The 22,128-nt window shown below is 50.5% G+C and overlaps 1 protein-coding gene across 2 annotated transcripts in view; it reads right to left on the bottom strand.

Moving 5' to 3' along the window:
• The window catches only part of Hnf4a (hepatocyte nuclear factor 4 alpha), a 23,957-nt gene extending 18,644 nt beyond the window's left edge, over nt 1-5,313 (bottom strand). For both annotated transcript variants that reach the window (XM_051143735.1, XM_051143736.1), the window contains exons 1-2: nt 5,132-5,313; nt 934-1,108 (exon numbers count right to left, since the gene is read on the bottom strand). In XM_051143735.1, the coding sequence (XP_050999692.1) occupies nt 934-1,108; nt 5,132-5,246 (290 nt within the window). In that variant the 5' untranslated portion in view covers nt 5,247-5,313. The remainder of the gene's footprint in view (nt 1-933; nt 1,109-5,131) is intronic.
• Nucleotides 5,314-22,128: the final 16,815 nt, after the last annotated feature.

The raw sequence follows: 22,128 nt of genomic DNA, 5'->3' as shown, positions 1-22,128 counted from the left end.
TGGATGGTTGGATGGAGAAGAAACAGCAACAGCCTCCCCTCGCCCCCAGCCTTAGCACAGAATGGGACCCCTGCTGTCAGTTAACCCCCCAGCCTCCTTGCTCTGTCTTCGCCCCCACAGGAGTTCTACTGTTAATCAGAAGCCAAAAGGGTCTATGGAACTGTCTGAAAGTCCAATTTGTTCCACTCAACACAGAAAACTGAAGCTCAGAAAGGTGACCTGTGTGACTTGGATCACTCAGCTGGTTGGTAGTGGAGATGAATTGGGAACCTTGGTTTCTTGGGTACCAGAACATTTCCACCACATCCATCACCACCCCATAGTGGGGTGATGACTGTGGAGTCAATAGCTGGCCCACAAAAGGTAAAGGCCAAGTTATGGGGGTGTAGATTTCAATACTGACTCCACCATTCATCCAAGTTGGTTGTCCTCAGATAAATTCCTAGCCCTCCAAGACAAAGCTTTCACCATCTACTAATGAGGATACTAATTGTGACCCCCTCAGAATGGCATCAACAGTGACAATGATGTATTACATACAGGCTTGGCATGGGACAACGGCTCGGTCAACCACCTACACTATTTTACTGTTGTTATCCAAAATGAGAGATGCTTTTGAAAGTGGGATTTTCAGAATCATGTGGTGGTGGGGGGGGGGGGGGAGGTGGAGCCTGAGATAGATGGAAAGGCTTAGGGACAATGCCTTGTTAGAACCTAGAAAAAGCAGCAAGGCGGAGAGCTGGTCCTATCCTCTCTAAGGTTGGTAGGCAGTTGCTGAAGTAGATGCTCCTACCTGGATCCACAGATGCTAAGCAACAGGACCGTCCTTGAACATCTGGAAGGGCACGTGCCTCAAGACGGACCCCAGAGGACACGGGTCCCAGTCTACCCACATCCCAGCTGAGGAAGTTGAGGCCCAAGCTGGCTCCTCACCTGCAGGAGTACATGTGGTTTTTCCTCACGCTCCTCCTGAAGAAGCCCTTGCAGCCGTCACAGCTGGAGGCTCCGTAGTGTTTGCCTGTGGCCCGATCTCCACAGATGGCACACAGGGCACTGACACCCAGGCTGTTGGATGAGTTGAGGTTGGCACTTTCAGACGGAGATGTGTCTGCACCAAAAGAGAGTGAGTGAGGATCCAGGAGGGGCAGAGAGTGGAAAACCAAACAAGCCTGAGACTTGGAACAGATTCTCCAGAGCGGGGGGGCCTATGTGGCTCCATCCTTCTGTGCTCAATGTCACTTGGCTTTCAGGGTCTCCGTTTTCAGCCTCTAAATCAGAACCAACTGCACTGCCGACCTCCTGGGGGCACCTGCAAGGACTTGCTTCTCTACAGAGAAGGGAGGAAACTATAGCAGCAGCTTCCTCGGGATGGTGTGAAACCCTGGCCACCACAGTCATGTACAGACTCCTAACTGGGAGCCATGGGCACAGTGACCACCCAACCTCTTTGTCATCAGACGACCAGGCCAGAGGGACCTTGAGCTTAGCCTTCAGACTCCACAGACCCTCCCAAGGAGTGGAAAGATACACACAGAGCGCATTCTTCGCCTCTGGGGTGGATGCTGACAAGGGTCCGGGCAGATGTGGGACCCTCTTACCACAGACCAAAAGCCATCTATCTCCCCATGTGAGTGTGAGGAGGACAGACTCAAGGTCTCTGGCAAAGGAGATTTCAACTTGTGTGCCAAGAGTCCTGGGCTTTTGTACCAGTGCTACCCCTAGCTCACCTCTGGCCTTAGACCAGCTCCTTTTCCTGGCCTCAATTTCCCCGACTACAAAAGGGATCATTTTTAACTAGTTCAGACCTTTTCTAAAGGCAAATCTTCCACCACAAATAAAGGCTTTAGAAAAATCTCCTCACTGGGGAGGCAGAAGCAGGAGAGTCAAGAGGTTTCAAGGCCAGACTCAGTTAAATAGTAAGTTCCAAGTCAATCTGGCCTACCTGAGACCTTGTCTAAAAAACAAACAAACAAACAAACAAAAAACAAAACAAAACCACCCTTTGGAGATGATAAAATCTATTATTATCTCCCCCCAAAACACATATGTGACACACACACACATACACATGGGGGTGAGATGGGGGAGGAGGGGCGTGACCTTGGATTCCTAAGGGACTGTCCTATTGCAAACCGGAGAGGGCTGTAGCATGCTAAAGCACAGACTCTGAAACATCATAGCATTGGGTCAGATCCCCATTGGTCTTGTGGCACTGGGTTGTTTCTTGTAGTCGTCCCTCCTTCCCCCCAGAGTCATCTCCCGGAGTTATCCATAGATTCAGTGACTCTGTCTGCCTGAAGTGCTTGGCCCAGTGTAAGTTCCAGACCCGTGTCTACAGGTTAAACGCTTCTCCTCCGCAGAAGAGAACTCTCCCAGCAGTCGGCTTGCAGCTGTTTCTCATTTCTGCTGTCTCCTGGCTGAACCCTTCCTAGGACGCCTGAGCGTTCTGAGGGGAGCCCCCTCGAGCTGGTGAATTATTCCCAAGGCAGGGATAATTGTTAAGCTTCATCGGGTGCCCTTTCTCCCTCAGCCTCTCCTCCCTCGACCCCTGGGGAGAGCTGAGCCCGCAACTTGGGGCAGAGGCTGGCAAGGTGTCCCCTCGCTGGGCAGCATAGGCACAGTTAGCTGGATCATCTCCCCCCCCCCACCCCCACCCCCGTGAGGTCAGCAGGGCCACTTCCATTTCCCAGCCTAGAACACCAAGGCTTAGAAAGAACAAGGGACTTTGCCTGGAGTCGTTTACACTGCGGCCAGGAAGAGGGGGCTGGGTTTTAGTGGCAGTGTGGTGCTTTGCTCTGGCCATGCTGCCCTTGCCTGGGGACATTAAAAACTGTTTCTGAACTGGGGGTGGAAGGTGAGAGCAGATATCCTTAACACCTTCTAGCCCTTAGCTCAGGACAGACCCAAAACACCTTGGAGGACAAACTCCTAGAACCTCAACTCAGACCTCTGTGAACTCCAGCAGGGAATACAGACCCTTCCAACATATGCAGAGTCCCAGAGACCACCCATGTAGGGGCCAGGACTAAGTAAGGGCCAAGAGAAGTTCTTGTAAACTGTATTAAAGTAGGATGGCTTTACTACCTATCCCTGTTTTACAAATAAGGAAACTGAGGCTGGGCAGAAAGGCTTTTTCCGGAGCTGGGGTGACTGAGGTGTCTTCAGGACACTTAATCAAAGGGCTTGGCTGTGGGTACAGGAGCCCAGGACTCCTAGGTACGAAAGGGGCTGTGTGATGGCCAGGTATGTGACAGCAAGTACTGCCCCTGTTGGGAGAGGGTGTCACATGATACCATCTCAGGGCAGAAGCGACCTGTTCACCACTACTTCCAGTGTGTGTGTGTGTGTGTGTGTGTGTGTGTGTGTGTGTGTGTGTGTGTGTGTGTGTGTGTGTGTGTGTGTGTGTGTGTGTGTGTGTGTGTGTGTGTGTGTTTTCCCCTGAACATCTCCTCTGAATCACACATCCTTCTAAAAGCTTCTGGCCAACAAGGCCCATTCTTGTACTGCACAAGAGACAAAAGAGAAGGTAATATGCCCAAGGTCATACTCTTCATGGCAAGAGATATCAGGGCCAGGCAGCTGGAGGGCTGACCATGGACAGAGCCTACACGCTGCCTCCTCTTTCTAGCTAGACTGAGAGACCTAAGCCCTGTCACCTGATACCTGCTGTATGTACAGTCAGAGTCATGGATGGAGAATGGGAGCAGACCAGCCTCAGACAGGTACCATTTCTCCAAGTCTAGCCTGGAACCTGGTTCCCTCCCTTCCAGAAGCTTCTATCATCCTCCAGGATGCCTGCTTTCTCAATCCCCTGGCAAAGGAAACACCATCACCCACTCCAGACATATTCTCAGTGACACTGGAGCAGATGTTTGAATTGGAGGGACACATGTGGACAATAGAATCTGCTCACACACGAACACACATGCTGCTGATGTGAATCCCGATTTTTGGTACATAGCAACAATTAAGGCTCTCACAACATAACCCGAGTAATTTTGGGAGGCTGGAGCGGAGGAGCTCAAGTCCCAGGCCATCCGGGGAGCACGTTCTAAGTTTCAGGCCATACACTCTGCATCAACAAACAAACAAACAAACAAACAAGCAGAAACAAAACCAAATTGGGTCTGGTGGGTGCATGCCTTTAATCTCAGCATTTGGGAGGCAGAGACAGGTAGATTTCTGTGAGTTTAAGAACAGCCTGGTCTACATAGTGGTAGACAGCCAGAGCTATGTAGAGACCCAGTCTCAAAACAAAAACTAAACAAACAAACAAGAAAGCCAGTTGAATGGCACTACACAGGCATGTATGTCAGAGCGGTGCTCAGCAGCACAGGGGCTGTATGCAATTGGCATATGCAAAATGTTATTTACATTCACAAACATGTTAGGTCTGTCTGAGACCCACGTTCACAGATACTACACATACACACACACACACACACACACACACACACACACACATTTGAGCAAAAACCAAGAACCAAAGCAAAGCAAAGCAAAGTAAATGCTCCTGGAAACACAACTACAGACCATTCACCAAACACATACAGATGAAGCCAGGACACAAACTCAAAGAGAGGAACAAACACAAAGCTGTATTCTTGCATTTGCCGCCACCCGTACAGTTACATGGACACATGGGACCGACCATACGTGTAAACGCTGCACACCGCTGTGTTGGCCTTTTAGCTGGGAAGCCTGAGAATTCCACTTTCCTCAAGTTTCCCAAAAGCCTGTCGCCATATCTAGGCGTGAGACAGATTTTTTTGTTGTTTGCACATAGTAAGCCCAGGGGCTTGAAGGCGAGGCCATGTTGGGTAGGATTTCTGTAGCCACCCACAGGAAGCTCACCATCATGGCCCTATTTCCTTAACGTGGTAAGCAGGGCAGCGTGAGACCCCAGGGACTAAGTAGGGAGGCCCTGGGAATTTTTCTGCTGGAAATCCACCTCTGCAGGCCTCCCTCACCCAGAATGCCTCTGGCCACATTATGAAGGCCCACTTACTTCACCAGGCAACACCTGTACAAGCCTATAGGACCAACCTACAATTTTCTGTGTTTCTCCTCCCACCCCAAAGTCCAGTGCCAAAGATCCGCTCCATACCTGGGCACAACTGCCCCCACCTACCATTGCCCATGGTCAACACCTGCACATTTTCGAACTCCAGGGTGGTGTAGGCTGGGTCCAGAGCGGCACTGTAGTCAGCCATATCCATGTCGACGAGGGTTTTAGAGAGTCGCATTCTCCCCTACCCACGACTCAGTCCCCTGTCCTGCCCTGCCCAGGATGCCACCCAAGCCCCTGGGCTGAGCCCCAGCCCCCCCGTCCCCGCCCTCCCCCTTGCCTCCTCCCAGGTCCCTTCTCTGTCTTCCTCTGTTTCAAACTGTCCTCTGAGAGACTCAGCCTGGCGTCCTGGCCTAGCCTCTGCAGAGGGTGGAGGCTGTGTGGGGAGGGGTGGGAGTTAATGGTTAATCACCCCCGTTGCTGGGTAGGCTGGGCGGAGCCACAGGGATTTGGCTGTTTGTTGGTTTCTGACTGACACCTGGGGTGCTAATTACAACTGTTGGGCCCCAGCTCATTAATATTCAGTTATCAATCTTCCGAAGCAGGCACTGAACAGGGCTAGCATTTGTTGGACTCTTACCACAGCAGACCCCAAGCCAATGTCGCTCCAAGTTGGACATCCCAGCTGACATGCTTAGACACTGACAAGTCTACCTCCAAGAAGCCCTAATCCAACCATTCCCCAAGCCATAGACATCCATCCTTGATGCAAGATAAAGCCGTCCAGTGTGGCACTTGAAACCTAAACCCCAGGCCCACACTTGGGTTTTTCGGATCCTTGCTGAGGAAGACTCTTCTGGGTCCCTATTGGTTTCTCACCTGCCCTGGGAGCCACTGGGACTTACCTTCAAGTCCCTTCTCTGGCCCCTCATAGCTCCCGGCTGCTCCAGCTGGATGAAAAGTCATGAATGGTCCCCTGTCACACTGACTGCTTTCACAGTCCCCCACCCCTCCCAGGACAGGCACAGACAAGATCTGCAGCCCATAGACCTTAAGTTCAGGTGCCTGTCACCTGCTAACTGTGACTGGGTAAGTGATTCTCCTTGCAAGCCTCCGTTTCCATCCCTATAAAATGTTCAGGCAATCTGAAAGGGTAAATTTGGTAACACACGAGACATAAAGATAGCTCAAGATGCGCTGGCCAATGCCTTAGCCCCAAACCAGTGTTTTTCCTCTGCTGTGTAGCCCAGGCAGGGTTCAAATTCTTGATAGTCTTGCCTCAGCTTCCCAAGAACTGGAATTAACAGGAATGTTCCACCATGCCTAACTAATTTCTCTTATTGTGTTGTGTCCCTCACTTCAGCCACCCTGTTTCTCTCTGTCTACCTCTTCCCTTTGGGGTGAGCTTTATGGATGTACCCCTGTGCAGTCACAGAGGAGCTTATGCTCAAAATGTCTCTGTGTGCTCAACACTTGTTTCATCCTGTAAGGTTCTTTACAGAGTAAAAATAAATTATCTGTAAAATTATTTGCCTACATGTATGTCTGCACACCACATGCATGCCTGGTGCCCATGGAGGCCAGAAGAGGGTGTTGGATCCCCCTGGAATGGGAGTTAAGAGACAGTTGTGAACCGCCATGTGGGTACTGGGAATTAAACTCCGGTCCTCTAGACGAGCAGCCAGTGTTCTTAACTGCTGAGCCATCTCTCAGCCCTCCCCCTCCCCCCCTTTTTTTAGCCTTCAAAATGCTTTTTTCTTCTGATTTTCATTTCATTGCCCCCATCCTTTATGAGGCTTGACTATGGCCCCGGTGCATCTGTCCCCTTGCACGGTCCCCCTCTGTGTCTTTCTCTGCTGACACTTTTAAGACTCCCACTACCTGGGGAGAGAGAGAGTCACCGAAGGCTAAGAGGGAGGGCAGGAACTCTGGGAGCTTCAGGGCCCACCTTGCTCAGCTAGTTAAAAGAGCAAGTCAGAGGGTATGGTAACAACACAGAGCAAGCAGGAGAGACAGAGTCTGCTTTGGAGTGAGTGAATGAACCAGGAAAGTGAGTGAATGGGAGTCCATGTAAAATAATGAGTGAGTGAGTGAAACTCGTGAGTGTGTAAAAAGGTGAACGGATGAGTGAGCGGGTGGGCAACAACCATTAGCAGCCTTCATTCTGTGCTCCTTAGCTTTATTATGCCCCTTCTATCCTTCCCGAGAGGCAAGATGGTGGAAGACAGCATGGGAAGCAATTGTGGGGAAGTCAGAGGCAAGCGTCCCAGCTTTAGATACTATCTCTGGGGACCCACGAGCCAGCTCAACAGGTAACAGCACTTGCCTTGCAAGCTTGGTGATCTGAGTTTGATTCCTGGCATGCCCTGCTCCTATCGTATACACTCTCAGATGAGTGAAAGCAAGGCGGAAACTACTTCTGTCACTCTTCAAATAGCTTTGTAGTTCACATTTTTCCTCTGGGCTTCTCTCATTATAGTAGAGGGAAGACCCTAGTCTCATCCTTTGTTTCTTGGTTGAAGGGAGAGGAAAAGATTGGAGCCTGCAGCCCACACCTTAAGATCCAAAAAAGATTTAAGGTCCTTTCCAGTGACACTTGGCGACATCTGGTCCAGTGTCCCTGGGGGAAGGGCTGGGTTGGGCGGAAAGGGAAGGCATGTAACAGGCTACGCACAGCTACTACACAGCCTTTGGCGTATGTGTTCTACATGGAACTTGTCACCCAGAAGAGACACAGTTCTGCGTTTCTACAAGTGGAATGTGATCGTTAGCAAGCCAGAGTTTTATTAGGTAACAAACCAACACCGGGCCTTTTTATAGATGACAACGTAGATTCCATTAAATATACAGTCAGTGATCAACTAGGGTTGGCCAGGATGCAACGTGAGTAGGCATAGAACTCTCAAGAGGACAAGAGAGCTTGCATGATGAGAGCTGCCAGGTACACAAACCACGGTGTACATTCCACCCCCACCTACCCCCACTCTGTCACAACTCACCCACAGCCACCTACCCATACACCAGTCATAAACTGCATAAATGACTCATCCATAATTTCTCTCCCCTTTAGCCGACTCTGACCAGTACCCTCATGGCAGCCCTCCTTCGCCTCCACACATCACCTCTGTGATCTTATGGTCCTGGAGTCTGGGACAAGCTATTTTGAATCTAGTGTCTCCATAGAACAGGCCTGACTTGAGGGGTTGGTTGTTGTTTGGGTCGCAATTGAGATCCTGCTGCGACTTAGCTGCCCCTGCTCACTGTCGCTATAGATCATGGAGCCCAACATACATGCGTCAAAATCTCTGTCTCCTCGGGCTCTAGTTTTCTCAGCTTTGCTTTCAGCAGCAGGGCAGACCCTTCCCAAAGAAGGGCGTGGCGGTGGCCAGTGATGACCAGGATGTCAGCCAGCTCTCCAGACCCACAGGTTTTACATTCAACCTGTCCCCACCTGGAAGGTGGGGACAAGGAAGACAGGGTGTTAAGGCCAGCCTGGAACAAAAGAACAGCAACAACCACAGAGCTGACTAGATGGCTGAACAGGTGCTTGCCTCACAAAACGGCTGGCCTGCGTTCAACTTCTGGACCCACAGGAGAAGAGAACCAACTTCTCAGCATAGTTCTCTGATGTCAACATGATCGGGCCCCCCTTCACCCCACCTCTCTATCTCTGTGCCCACCTTCATCCCACCTCTCCATCTCTGTGCCCACCTTCACCCCACCTCTCCATCTCTGTGCCCACCTTCACCCCACCTCTCCATCTCTGTGCCCACCTTCACCCCACCTCTCCATCTCTGTGCCCACCTTCACCCCACCTCTCCATCTCTGTGCCCACCTTCACCCCACCTCTCCATCTCTGTGCCCACCTTCACCCCACCTCTCCATCTCTGTGCCCACCTTCACCCCACCTCTCCATCTCTGTGCCCACCTTCACCCCACCTCTCCATCTCTGTGCCCACCTTCACCCCACCTCTTCATCTCTGTGCCCACCTTCACCCCACCTCTCCATCTCTGTGTCCACCCTCACCCCACTTTTCCATCTATGTATCCACCCTCACCCACCTTTCTATCTCTGGGTCCACCCTCACCCCACTTTTCCTTCTATGTGCCCATCCTCACCCCACTTTCCCTCTATGTGCCCACCCTCACCCACCTTTCCATCTCTGTGCCCACCCTCACCCATCTTTCCATCTCTGTGTCCACCCTTACCCGTTTTCCATCTATGTGCCCACCCTCACCCTATCTCCCCACCTCTGTGCCACCTTCGTCCTACCTTGCCACCTCTGTGCCCACCCTACTATACCTCTATATTTCTCTCTACGCACAAATAGTAAATAATTTTTATTTTAAAGCAATTCTGGGGAGATGGTCAGTGTGTAAAGTGCTTGCTATACAAGCATGAGGACGTGAGTTCAAATCCCGAGCACGCACAGGAAGAACTTGGCATGGGTTGTATGTTCCTAATCTCAGTAACAGGAGGCAGAGACAGGAGGATCTCAAGGCTCACAGCCCATCCAACCTGTGAGCTCCAGGTTCATTGAGAAACTCTGTCAAAGAGCAAGGTGGAAAGTGATAGAGGGAGACACCTGACAAACAGACATATTCATCCCACATATACATGTGCATACATAATAAACTAAGCCACAAACATATGAACACACATATTGCCAAAATTATTATCATCACTATTATTAATTATGACCTCAACATGTGCAAAATGGGGATATGTGTTTATTTGAGATGGAGCTTAATGTGTTATCCAACCTGGCCTTGAACTCCTAGGCTCAGGGAATCCTGCCTCAGCCTGGAACACAGACAAGCACCACTTGCCTGATCACGATACAGATTTAATCTAACAAGTAGACAACTAGATAGACAGCACTCCCATGGCACCATACATAACCTGAAAATGACTGAAAACGTAGCGGGCTGTGGGTAAGGCCATACGCAAATGCAGCAGTCATTTGTATCAAGTGCCTGAGTAGCTGTGAGTTTGGATATCGGAGGAGGGTTCTTGTTGGGCCGGTCAGGCCCCAGCTCAAGGGAGAGATGAACTTAGAGCTGGCCTGAAGGCCCAACTCCTTCACCTTGCAGATGGAGACAGAGCTCGAGCAAGGAAGAGAATGATACAAAGAAGCGGCAGGTAGCCAAGAGGAGGGCCCAGAGGCTCACACGTCTCTGCTGTGAACAGAGTAAGGGTCCCACCACAATGGACCATATCTTCCTCCCTCGCTCTTTCTTTCTGAGGCCGGGTCTCCTGTGGCCTCAGCTCTCCAGGTAGCCAAGGGTGACTTTCACTTCTGACCCTCCAGCTTCCACCTTCTGGGTGCTGGGACAGCGGCTGTGTCCCACCATGGCTGGCTCACGGGTTAACCCAAGGGCTTCCCTCATGCTAGCAAAGCCCAGTACTGACTGAGCTTTACCCTCAGCTTCTCAACCAAGCGGCAGTGTTCTTGGCCTCAGGATAAAACCCCCTCCCTCCCTCATTTTTCCTGAAGCCTGGAGGGCTCTCACTTTCTAAAACCAAACGAAGACTCAATGAGTTAAACTACATTTGCCCAAAGGCCATGAAGCGTCTAAGACACTGCCATTTGCACCAAGGCTGACTTTGAGACCGAGGGCTCCCTCCCTCCATGTTGCCCCATCCCCTCCGGGTGGGGTGGGATGGGGGTGGGGGTGTGGAATAACTACAGAATCCTGGAGGTTGGGTCTGGCTCCAGCTGGTTTCCTATCTCGGTACAGCCGGAGGTGGGGGTGGGGGTGTTGTCATGAACCTGAGTAGCCTCCCGCCCTGTCTCTGGTCACATGCCGGTCTAGAGGCATATTACTACAGACATCTAGCCACCTGGGGCCACCTGGCGCCTTGGCTTCTTCTCTCAGAGCTCACCTCAGCTCTATCTCCTCTCCTTCCTTTCCCCCACCTGCCGCCCGGGGCACAGTGCAGGGGAAACCACTTATCAAGACAAAGAACAAAAGTCGTGGGGGCAAGAAGCCAAGAGCCATCTCCACTCTGGGGTAGGGCCTTCAGCTTCGCCCCTTTGAAATTTCAAATTCCAGTTTGTGGACAAAGTCCTAACTACCTCACAATATAGGTCCCCAACTGCTGACCAAACTCCAGTCCAGGCAGCCACCTGGCCTGAGACTGGCCTGGCTTTGCTAGTCCCTTTGGAGGTTCCCGAGACCTGAGGGTAGTTGTCCTGGGCAGCTGGGACCTGCCAGGCCATCCTGCAGTTCCCAGCTCACTACCCAGGGACCCCTGTCCTATCTGAGAGGACTACCTCTGCCGGAAGCTGTTGGATGCCAACAACTGAAGCCAGGTAGGCATCCTCCACGGGCCTTTCCACTCCTCTTTTGAGATCCTGTGCTCTGTCCCACCGAGACCTCCTGGAACCGGAAAGCCGTCTTCCTAAGCTACCCATAGGGCTACCCATAGGGAGACCCTGAAGCCCTCGAGCAGTTAAGGAGCTGGGCCAAAGACCTGGGGCCTCTCACCGGGCCCAGAGGGGAGAAGGAACTTGCTTCAGGCTAATTAGTAGTGGCATGTCAATTCTGTCTTTAATAAAGGGCACTCCATTGCTTTCTCACCCCACAGACCGTGTCACTCCACTTAGTGACTGACTGATGGCCCAGTGACCATGGTATCTCAGAGAGGAAGATGAGGGAGCTGGGGGCTGAAGGCCAGTGGTTTTTTTCTTTCTTTCTTTCTTTCTTTCTTTTTCTTTTTCTTTTTCTTTTTTTTTCTTTTTTTTTTTTTGGAAGGAAACAACATCTATGTGGTTAACTGATAACTGGGCCCCATCCCTGGGCCTCCAGCGGCCTCTTCCTCCCTTCGTGTCCTCGCCGTGATTGAGATGAACTTACCTGCCTGCTAATCATTGCTGAGCCTCTTAGTCTCGTTTTAAAAAATTAACTGGGCATGAGTTTGCTGTTTGCCTCACCCCTAACCCTGAAAAGGCCCCGGGTGGGCAGGAGGCCTCCTGGGTTATGCAAGAGGCCATTGGCCTCTTCACACACATGTCCAGCAGCCTCTGCTGCGCCCCCCGGAGGGAGGGGAGACTTTGCTCGAGTCAACAGCCTGCAAGTGCCGTGCTCCAGGGCCAGGAGTATATTTGTTCTGTTACCACAGGGAGATAAAGGTAGCGGCATCCCATCCCATCCCGAAGGGGGATGTGAGGCAGAGGCTTTTAGCTCTAATGTCCCAGACAGGGAATCTTAGGGGAGACACAAAGGGAGGCTTTTCAAGCTGGGTCTGGGAGTTCCCAGGAGCCCACAGAGCGGTCAGACGGTGCCTCCTATGTGAGATCACAATAGTTCATTTGCTAGCTGGGAAAACACTGGTGATGGAGGCAGAGAGGAGACGCAGCCTGTCCAAGAGCAGGCCACTGGAGATAGCCTGGGTCTCCTGGGATGGACCTGACAGGCAGGCACTCTCTGGGCTGAGGGCGAGGAGTCTTTTCCCTTTGCTGACAGGTCTCTGAGAGCCCCCGGAGGCCCAAGTTAGAAGATTGCATCTGTGTCCTGCAGGCCCTTGAGTAGTCCCGGCGGCAGGAATGTGGGGTTGGGGCACCTCCTAGCCTTGGCTATGTCCTATCTCTGGAAGCCTCAGGCTCATAGAGAAAAGACACAGAACCCAAAGCCCTTCCCAGATTGTCTAGTTTCTTCCCCTATAAGTCAAGAAAATGCCTACGTTCTAATGTTGCCAAGAAGACAAAATAGTGCCAAAGACACACACATAGGTAATGTGTGGACATTTGTGTCAGGGAGCTTTGCTCATGAATTCTCACACTACCCCCCCAATGTTTCTGGGTTTTTATCAACAGTTTGTAGGACAGCATGCCCAGAGAGGTCAAATTATGTACCCAAGCTCACACAGTTTATAGGAAATAAGACTCGAATCCCAGCTGTCTCCAGAACCTGTATTCCTAGTCCTGCAGCTACCCAACCCTTCCAAGACTTTCCCAGACAGAATAAGTGCTCAGGGAAGGCTGGCAGGACAAGGACACAGAAGCAGCCCTGGGCAGACAGCAGTGTATTGTGGGAGATGCTGGCTGGAAAGATTTAGGAGGTTTGGTAAGAGGACGGATAGACAGTCTGGAGGGATAATCAGGTAGAAGCCAGGATTTGGGCGGTGTTTCCTGAGGGGCTGTTTGCCTACTGGCAGGTGGCTTATGACATCTGAGCTGACATTGTCACTGTCCTGTTTGTGTTCTGCAAGGGTGACCTTGGCCTGTGTGGTGGCTGAGGGGTGATGGGGAGCCTCTGCTAACCCAAGTCCTGGTTTTGGGGGTGAGGAATAAGCCTACCGTTCAGAACTCACCCTTCATCCCCCTGACTCCCGTTCGGAGGGGCCCCAGGGACTTGCCTGATGTCACCAGGGTAAACTGTTTGGGAGTTCAGAGACAGGCCAGAGTCACTGTGTGTGCTTGCACAGCTTGCTCATTGCTCAAATGTTCCAGTCAAGAAGGCTGCAATGGGGGATGGTGAAGAGGGCGGAAGTCCAGACCCATTCCAAAGCCCCAGGACCTGCTCTATCCAAAGAGGTTCAGCATTTCTTATTTGAGCAAAGGCTCCACATAAGCCATTGAACAGCTTGTCCCAGCTTTGTTTTCAGCCATGTGTGGCCTTGATTTCTCATTTGTAAAATGAAGCAACAGGCTCACTTTGGACAATAAAATGGAACCACGTGTGGCTGTAAAGGTCTTTACATCCTGGCTCTTAGAGGAGGGCTTGTGCTGGAGTAGGGCTCGGTGGGAGCATGCTTGCCTAGCATGTAACAGGCCCTGGGTTCCGCCCCCAGCACCACACGAAGGAGAAGATAACGACAATGGTGCCCAAAGCCTGTCACAAACCAACAGGCAAGTCTTCGCCTTGGGTAGCCAGGCAGGCAAGGTAGCACGCACCTATTAGTTACAACGGGAGGACTGGGAAACCCAGACCAACCTGGGCTACATCCTGATGAGCGGAAGGCCAGCCTGGGCTATGTAGTCACATTCTATCTCAAGACAAAAATCTTGGAGTCGGATGTGCAACGATAGGTAGGTGTTGGAAATTCCCTGAGAAGTCTAGCGAATGGCCGTAGTTCAGAACCTCTGTGGGACCACAGAGAGCTTGAAATGCCTCAGTGTGGGTCCAGATCTGACCATGTCAACTTTGGTGAGGCTCAGTTTCCCCATGTGGGTCAGTGATAACGTCTCACAAAGCCCGAATGCTGACTCATGGGTGATGTTTACACCACGCCTGGGCCTGTCTCCAGTTTGTAGACAGCTCCAATTCCAGGTACCGAGGGCTACTGCTGTTATTTTTGGCAAAGGCATATTGGCTTCCAGGCCAAGGGTGAAATGACACGGGAGCCATTTGTAGGACGTGCATCTCAATCTTCGCTGCGCACCTGCCGTTGTGGAAGCACATCTTGTTACTGTTCTTACTTACTAATTTACCTCATTTCTTTTAGGTTTGTAGTCTTGAACCCTTGCTACATTGCTATGGCTCAAAATAAAAATATAAAAAGGCACCTGTCAAGAAGTCTCGCTTCCCTGACTCTGTCTGTCCATCACCTTTCCAGCGTCTGCGCCATCTGTGCCACCTGCACCATCTCTTTCTTTCTCTTGTCTTCCAGGCTTTTCTGGAGCCTTGCATGTACCCAGGACCAGCCTCTTGCACTCTCCTGCACTTTGCTTCTCTAATTTCCTGTGGTGGTCAGTAGGTTATCTTATACCATTAGGGCAAGCCTTGGCTAAGGAGGAGCCAGCTCAGCCAGGAGGCCTCAGTTTCCCAAGGAACCAAGGCTCAGATTTTTATTTTTATTTTTTATAGGGTTTTGTATGTGGAGCCTAGGCTGGCCTCAAACTCGCTAGCTAGTGGAGTGTGACCTTGAACTTCTGCTCTTCCTGCCTAGACCTCCTAAACGCTGGGACTACAGGTGAGCAGCATCATTTCTGATTTACTCAGATAGAGCTGAGTACAGAACACACAGCTTCATGCATGCTAGACAAGCAAGCACTCTACCAACTGTGTTCCCAGCTCCTGGGGTTTAAATTTCCTTCCTGGGGCCAGGTGTGGTGTCACACGCCTTTAATCCCAGCACTCGGGAGGCAGAGGCAGGCAGATCACTGTGAGTTCAAGGCCAGCCTGGTCTACAAAGTGAGTCCAGGACAGCCAAGGCTACACAGAGAAACCCTGCCTTGAAAAACAAAACAAATAATAATAATAATAATAATAATAATAATAATAATAATAATAATAGTTATTGTTATTATTATTGTTATTATTCCTTCCTTCCTTCCTTCCTGGTTGCTGGATTGCCAGGACTTTTTGGGGCTGAAATTCCCAGAGAAACTAAAAGGTGAATGAGGCATCAAAACAGGGACCCAGAGACTAGCTGTTCCCTGGGTGTCAGGGCTCAGTGGCCAAGCCCTCCGGCACTGTGGAGCTGGTCTAGAACTCTCTGCCAGCCTCAGGTTGAGTGGGCCTGTGGCTGAGACAGTCAGGAGGGGAAAGCAGTGAGGAGAGGATAAAGTAGGCCCACTGAGACAGGCTGCTTCCGGCCCTGAAGACAGAGAGGACAAGGTGGAGTTCAAGACAGAGTGACAGAGAGTTTCCTTTTGTTTCTTTTCACAAATGTTCTGTTTAGATCACCTTGAGGTCCCCTCTGAATTCTTCACCTGCTTCAGTTTACTGCCTTTAGGCAACTCACTTTCCTCCCTCTCTCCCTCTCTCTCTCTCTCTCTCCCCCTCTGTCTCCCTGCCTCAGTTTCCCCAACTGCAAAATATAGATGAGATGGCTGGCTAGCCCTGGAGTGCCTCCAAAGAGTCTCTGGGATTCCCCTGGCCTCGTTGAGGGGATCTGGACCCTGTTTTGATTAAATGCCCTCCACCCATCAGGGCCCTTGGCCTTCCTGGGCTGGCTGGCACGGGCACTAAAGGTCCCCACACGCCCTGAATTCTGGGCATCTCCCTGAGTCCCCCGCCCCCCATCTCTCTCTCCACCCAGGGCTTCCTTTTGGACATAGTGAACTCAGGAGCATACCTGGTGGGTCCTGCAGGAAGCCCTGGCCCCTGTCCGCCATCTTCCTCCTGTTCCTATAGGGTCACGCACGGTGGGCAACCTCCTCATCCTTGAACAACTTCCTGCTGCCACTCCGGCACCCAAGACCCTGTGAGGGCTGCCGGAGAGCTAATCCCTTAAGACTGGTCACAATGAGATTTCGGAGACAGTGGGAGGTGGTCACCATGGAGACCGAAGACTTTTCCAGGACCCATGGGAGCAATCAGCCACAAGCTTCAACAAGGCGCCCGAAGGCCCAACCTAGGTAGGCTCGGCAGGCAGAGGCTGCACTTGGGGACCTGTTAGGACCTCCTGATGCCTTTTTATGCTCTCCCTCTAGCCTGGGAGCCGGTCATACTTAGTACTCATTTTACACACACACACACACACACACACACACACACACACACACACACACACACTGCATGCGCATGTACACTAACATGCACACTCACATGCACAAAACTAAAGCCACCCTGGCATCACTTGGGGTAGTGATACCCAGGGAGTGTGAGTGGCTTTCTTGTAACACTGCACACTCCCTGCAAAGCCACCCGCACAACCCCATGATCCTCCCTGCTCCCTGTGGATCTCCATGTCTCATCTTGGTTGTCTCTCTCCAGGAAAATCTGATGACCTGGATGGGCTTGGGCACTCCATCGCTGTCCCTTCCCAGGCCCCAGAGCTTTACCTTGCATTTTTCCATAGTCTAGTCAGAGGGTGACTGCCTCCTCTTTTGAAGGAGGACACAACTGGTGTTTCAAATAAATGGGTTGGCTCAATAAGTAAATAAAGAATTGAAGAAATTCACCCATCCAAGCACTCAGCCTTTTGTTTTCGTTTGTTTTGTTTCGTTTTGTTTTTGTAGACAGGGTTTCTCCATGTAGCCTTGGCTGTCCTGGACTCACTCTGTAGACCAGGCTGGCCTCGAACTCACAACGATCCGCCTGCCTCTGCCTCCAGAGTGCTGGGATTAAAGGCCTGCGCCACCACGCCCGGCTCCAAGCACTCAGCTTTATCAGCACCATTATTGTGGAGGCTGGAGATTGAGCAAGGAAGACAGTGAGCGAGACCCTTCCCTTGCAGCTAGCAATGAAAATGAAAACATCAGCTGGGTGTGGTAGCCCACGCCTCTAATCCCAGCACTTGGGAGGCAGAGGCAGGCAGATCCCTGAGAGTTCGAGCCAAAGAGAGTTCCAGGACAGCCAGGGCTATTGCACAAAGAAACCCTGTCCAAAAACAAAAACAAAAACAAAAACAAAAAAAGAGAGGAAAAAAAAAAACAAAAAAACACACAACAAAACAAACAAATGAAAACATGCAGTGAAAGTATAACTTCGGACAAACAACAGATACTTTGAAGCATAAATATATCCCAAACAATGCATTAGACACACTCATACTCAACAAATAAGGGAGAGACGTGAGATGTCAAGTAAAGGCCTCTCCCACTTTTAGTCTGACTCTGGTGGCTAAGGAGCCCACCCGGGCAAGCTGTCACCTCCACAGGGGCAGAGGCTACCAACCCACCCTCACACTCATAATAAATAAAAATACAATAAAATGTTTTTAAGGAAGGATGTGGTTTATCTCAAGTCTGAAAATAACTGAGAACCCTGGCCTGTGTCTGGCAACCTCATTCTCAGCCTGGAACAACAGGCAGTAAGGGAGGTAAATGAAAAAGGGAAGTGGATTTTAAGTAGTGAGCGACAAGGAAGCTGAGACAGACAACAGCATCTGGTGGTCCCTGCCTCTGGATAGGGTGAGCTGAGCTAGTACCACTTCCTGGGAGGAGACAATTTATACCCCAGTGAGGAGTTGTTGGAAAAGCTTAATGCACATGTTCATGTTCGAGGCTGTTATTCGGAGAGACTGGCAGGGGGCTGCTGGCTGCTGAGTCACTTGCTAGGCTGTGCAGTTTTGCACCTTGGATCTGGGCCTTCGCAATCCTCCGCAAACCCACGGTCCCACCCCCCAGGGCAGCCAATGTCCTCGGTGGGGCTGGGAGCCAGAGGAAAGGGGCCAAAAGAGCTGCGCAGAGAAGCGTGGCCACCTAACCAGAGCTCAGCGTCCTGAAACCCTCTTCTGGCCCATCCCTGTCCCGAGATTGCTTCATGGCTAAGGGTGGCAAGAGCCAGCTCTGCAAGTCTGCGGAGGGCACCCAACATTGCGATTTGGCCTTCGAGGGCTCCTCCTAGTGGCCAATGTAGGAACTGGCGCTCAAAGACTCGCTACAGTCAGATTCATCCCCGGCACTGCAATCCAATCACAGCCTGCTGCCACTGCACCAATCAGAATGCTAGATTTAAAAAAAAAAAAACAGTCTGCATTTCTAACTTCCATGAAAGTTCGGGTTCCAACCCCGGGTGCCAGGCACTTTTGAGGAAGTTCCCAGGCCTTTTTTCTGGCATCAAATGGAAGCCTTCGTATAACGCTCCGCCATCATAAAAGTTAACATGGAGGCTGTAGAGATGGTTCCATGGTTAAGAGTTTCAGAGGACCAGTGGGGTTCCCAGCACCCACGAGGCAGCTCACAACCTTCTGCACCTCCAGTTCCAGGGGATACGACGCCTTCTTCTGGCCTCCATGGCTCTTGCACACACATGGCACACACAAACCCAAACGTCCACATTCAACATACAACACACAGACACATTGTGTGCACAAGCGCGCTAATAATGAAATAATAAATAAAAGTTAATATGGAGAGATGAGTGAAAAATCAGCTCTGCTAATTTGGTTCATATTAACAAGACTGGAAGTTTTGTCCAACAGGATGGCTTGCTCCGTTCCTAAATTCTTATCATCATCATCATTGTCACTTTCATCGCCATCGATGTCATTGTCCCCACCACCACTACCGCCTATCCTCCTCCATCTCCACGTCTGTTCCTGATCTTGTATCCTCCTGTCCCTCCAGGGTCATCAAGAAACCCCGTACATTTTACCTCCAACAGCAGCTTGAATTTTTTCTTTCGTTCCACTACAGCCAACTGGGGCACAATCGCCATGTTTTCTGGAATTAAACAGAAATCTTTCCACACCTCCTCCTTGCCCACCCTGGCTCTTGGACCATCTGTGGGGGGTGATCTTATGCAAACACACCTTGCCTTGGATCTCTCTCCCCTTTTTAAACGTTTACGGTGTCCTGAGCATTTATAAAGCTTACAAGACTCCCATCACAAGCATTTTACTATAGCATTCCCACCTCTCCAACCACAGCTCAGCCCTCCATTTCTCCTGCCTGTCTCAGGGCCTTTGCACATCCCGTTTGGGTTGACTTTGGTTGCCATGCTCTGGAATGAGGGTAGCTCTCTGCCTCCAACCTTGCCGCTTTTCCTCACTGGCTGTGTGAGTTCTGTACCTTCCTCAGCCTCATTCTCTGCCTCTGTTATGTCTTCCTTGGATGACAGCTTGAAATGGCCAGTGGGTCTGGTTACTTGTGGATAATCTATTTACACTTTTCCAGGCCCCATTGCGGAGAGGCCCACTGGCTGCATCCCTCGTGGTACACCCCAAACCTTGAACAGGGTTCCTATGAAACAAAGGAGAGGCACTGGCAGCACTCTAACGAGGCCGGTGAGAAGAACTTGATTAGTATGCTCACAGTGAGCTCATCAGGAAAAGGCGCTTGCTTCTCAGCCCATTCACCTGAATTCAATGCCCAGGGCCCACATGGTAAAAGGAGAGGAGCGACTCCTACCCTTTGACCTCCACGTGATCACTGTAGAACACCCTTCCCCAATACGTACAGACATGTTTAAGCAAGAGGATGCCACCAAGTGCCTAGTACATGGTAGACAATCAGTGAAAAGAATTTTATGATGTCAGTAGAATTCTTGCAAAGTGAACGAAATGGTCTGAGACTCATACATGATTTGGTGGGGCACGGTGGCAAATGCTTTAAAACCCCAGTGCTTGCAAAGTGGAGGCAGGACAGGAGGGTTCAAGACCATCTTTGGCTATATAGTAAGTTTAAGTGTAGCCTTGCACTATATGAAACCATGTCTCAGGGAGAGAGAGAGAGAGAGAGAGAGAGAGAGAGAGAGAGAGAGAGAGAGAGAGAGAGAGAGAGAATAGTTCTTTAAGAGACCAATGAGGTGGCTCAGTGAAGATGACTGCCAAGGACTCAATTAGCGGAAAAACAGAGCCGGCTCTCACTAGTTATCTCTGAGCACCACACTGCCACGCTTGCTCACATACACACACACGCACACACAATAAATACATGAAACGAAAAGGTGGGATACGGCAGATGCTCAGCAGGAGAAGGTGCCTGATGACCTCAGTTTGGTCCCTGGTACCCAAGTGATGGAAGGAGAGTTTCCTGCACTGTTCTCTGACCTCAACATGCACATGGAGGCCACACATGTGCACATGTTTGTAAAAGGAACTTTATTCACTGGTTTTAATTGCCTCAGAGGATTACTCCCTCTGTCTGCTAACCTAGGCCTACTCCTGGAAGCTTCTAGCCTCCGTACAATCTAACCTAGACCTAGAATGTTTTCAGCCTCTGAGACTTAACTGCTTAATAAGCTCACCCTTACTTGTTCTTTCTGAGCTCTGGGCTGGCTGGTTTAACAGCTGTTCTGGCTCAAACTCCTCTCCCAGCTGACTTATTCAATCTGAATTTTCTATTGGCCCCTGAATTACTCTGCTTGGCCTCAAACTAACCCCAGGAATCTGCTCTGAACTCCTGGCTCCTTCTCATTCTCTGGCTCATTCAGTCTTCAACTGAGCTTTCTCCCTGCAAACTATCTCTCTATTACTGTCCTGGTAAAACTGCCTCCTCTCTCTGTACAACTGCTCCTTAAGTAGCTTCCCTTTCCTCTCTCTTCTCGTGAGAGCTGGGCAGATCCTGGGCATGTTCTGTCAAATCTTCTGTGATTTGTCACTTTCTTTTTCTGCCACTCAATTAGACATCACTTTCAAACACGGGCACTTTGTTCTACAGACTAACTTCACCTTCCTTGTTTGGGATTAAAGGCCTGTGCCACCATGCCTGGACCTAAGCTTTTCTTTACCTGAAACTTGCTCTATACCAGACTGGCCTTGAACTCAGACCTGCTTGCCTCTGTCTCCTGGATTAAAGGCATGCTTGTATTCTGGCCAGATCACACAGACCTAGAAGGTCTTTGGATGTGATCTCTTGCCAGAGCAGCCATGTTCTGAATTAAAATTCCTCTATACATGTGCATGCGCCTACAGCTAAATTAATAAACTATGTAAGTTACAAATAAAAGCATTTAAAAAAAAAAAAGTTTTAAAGAGGAGGAAAAGCCCCTCCAGCAGTCTCCTAAGGACTTGAAGCCACTCTCAGCTGTGGCTCTTCTGTTCTCTTCCTCCTCTTTCCAGCTAATCTACACTAGCTACCTGCTCTGATGTCCTTTTAAAACAGGACAGAGCCAACCTCTAGCCTCAGCCCAGCTTCCTTCAGAGCTTAGATAAAGGCTGGCCAGTTAATGAAGAAATGGCACCCTCACAAAAGGCATGGGGCATGTGTTCATAGAGGCGGCCAGGTTCATCTGCTCCCTTACCTAGGCTGCATGCAGGACACTGGTGGGTAAGGACAAATCGAAAGGCTCTGGCTGGACCCACCTCTCTGGACCAGTGTGTTCCTAGTGTATCTGGAGCTATTCACATTGGTTGTTCTGTTCTCTGAAGTTGGATGCAGCTGTGAGATGTGAGGAAAAGCAAACTGGGTCAGGCCTAGTGGGAAGCTTTTGAGACTAGGTGCCTTTTTTTTTTTTTTTTTTTTTTTTAAAACAGAAACAAGGGTGGGTATTGAGTTTCCTGGGTGAGGAGCGCCCTCTGCTGACCAAGGAGGGACACACACTGAAAGAGCTAGAACCAGCTAAGGGAACCTATCTGGGGGCCATTTTGTCACTAATCAGATAGGACAGACTTCCCAAAGCATCTCAGACTCCCATATCTGGAAACCACCTCTAATGTTACCTACATACAATTTTTCTTGCACCAGGTCACTTCTTTTTACTTAGATTTATTCCCACCTCCCTAGTGCTGGAACTACAGGAATGTGCCTTTAGGCCAGTTTCTAATGGAACACACTAGGCAA

The sequence above is a fragment of the Acomys russatus genome, chromosome 4 (assembly GCF_903995435.1).
Source record: "Acomys russatus chromosome 4, mAcoRus1.1, whole genome shotgun sequence".
In the NCBI taxonomy this organism is placed as follows: domain Eukaryota; kingdom Metazoa; phylum Chordata; class Mammalia; order Rodentia; family Muridae; genus Acomys; species Acomys russatus.
This window is presented reverse-complemented; position numbering and strand designations above follow the sequence as displayed.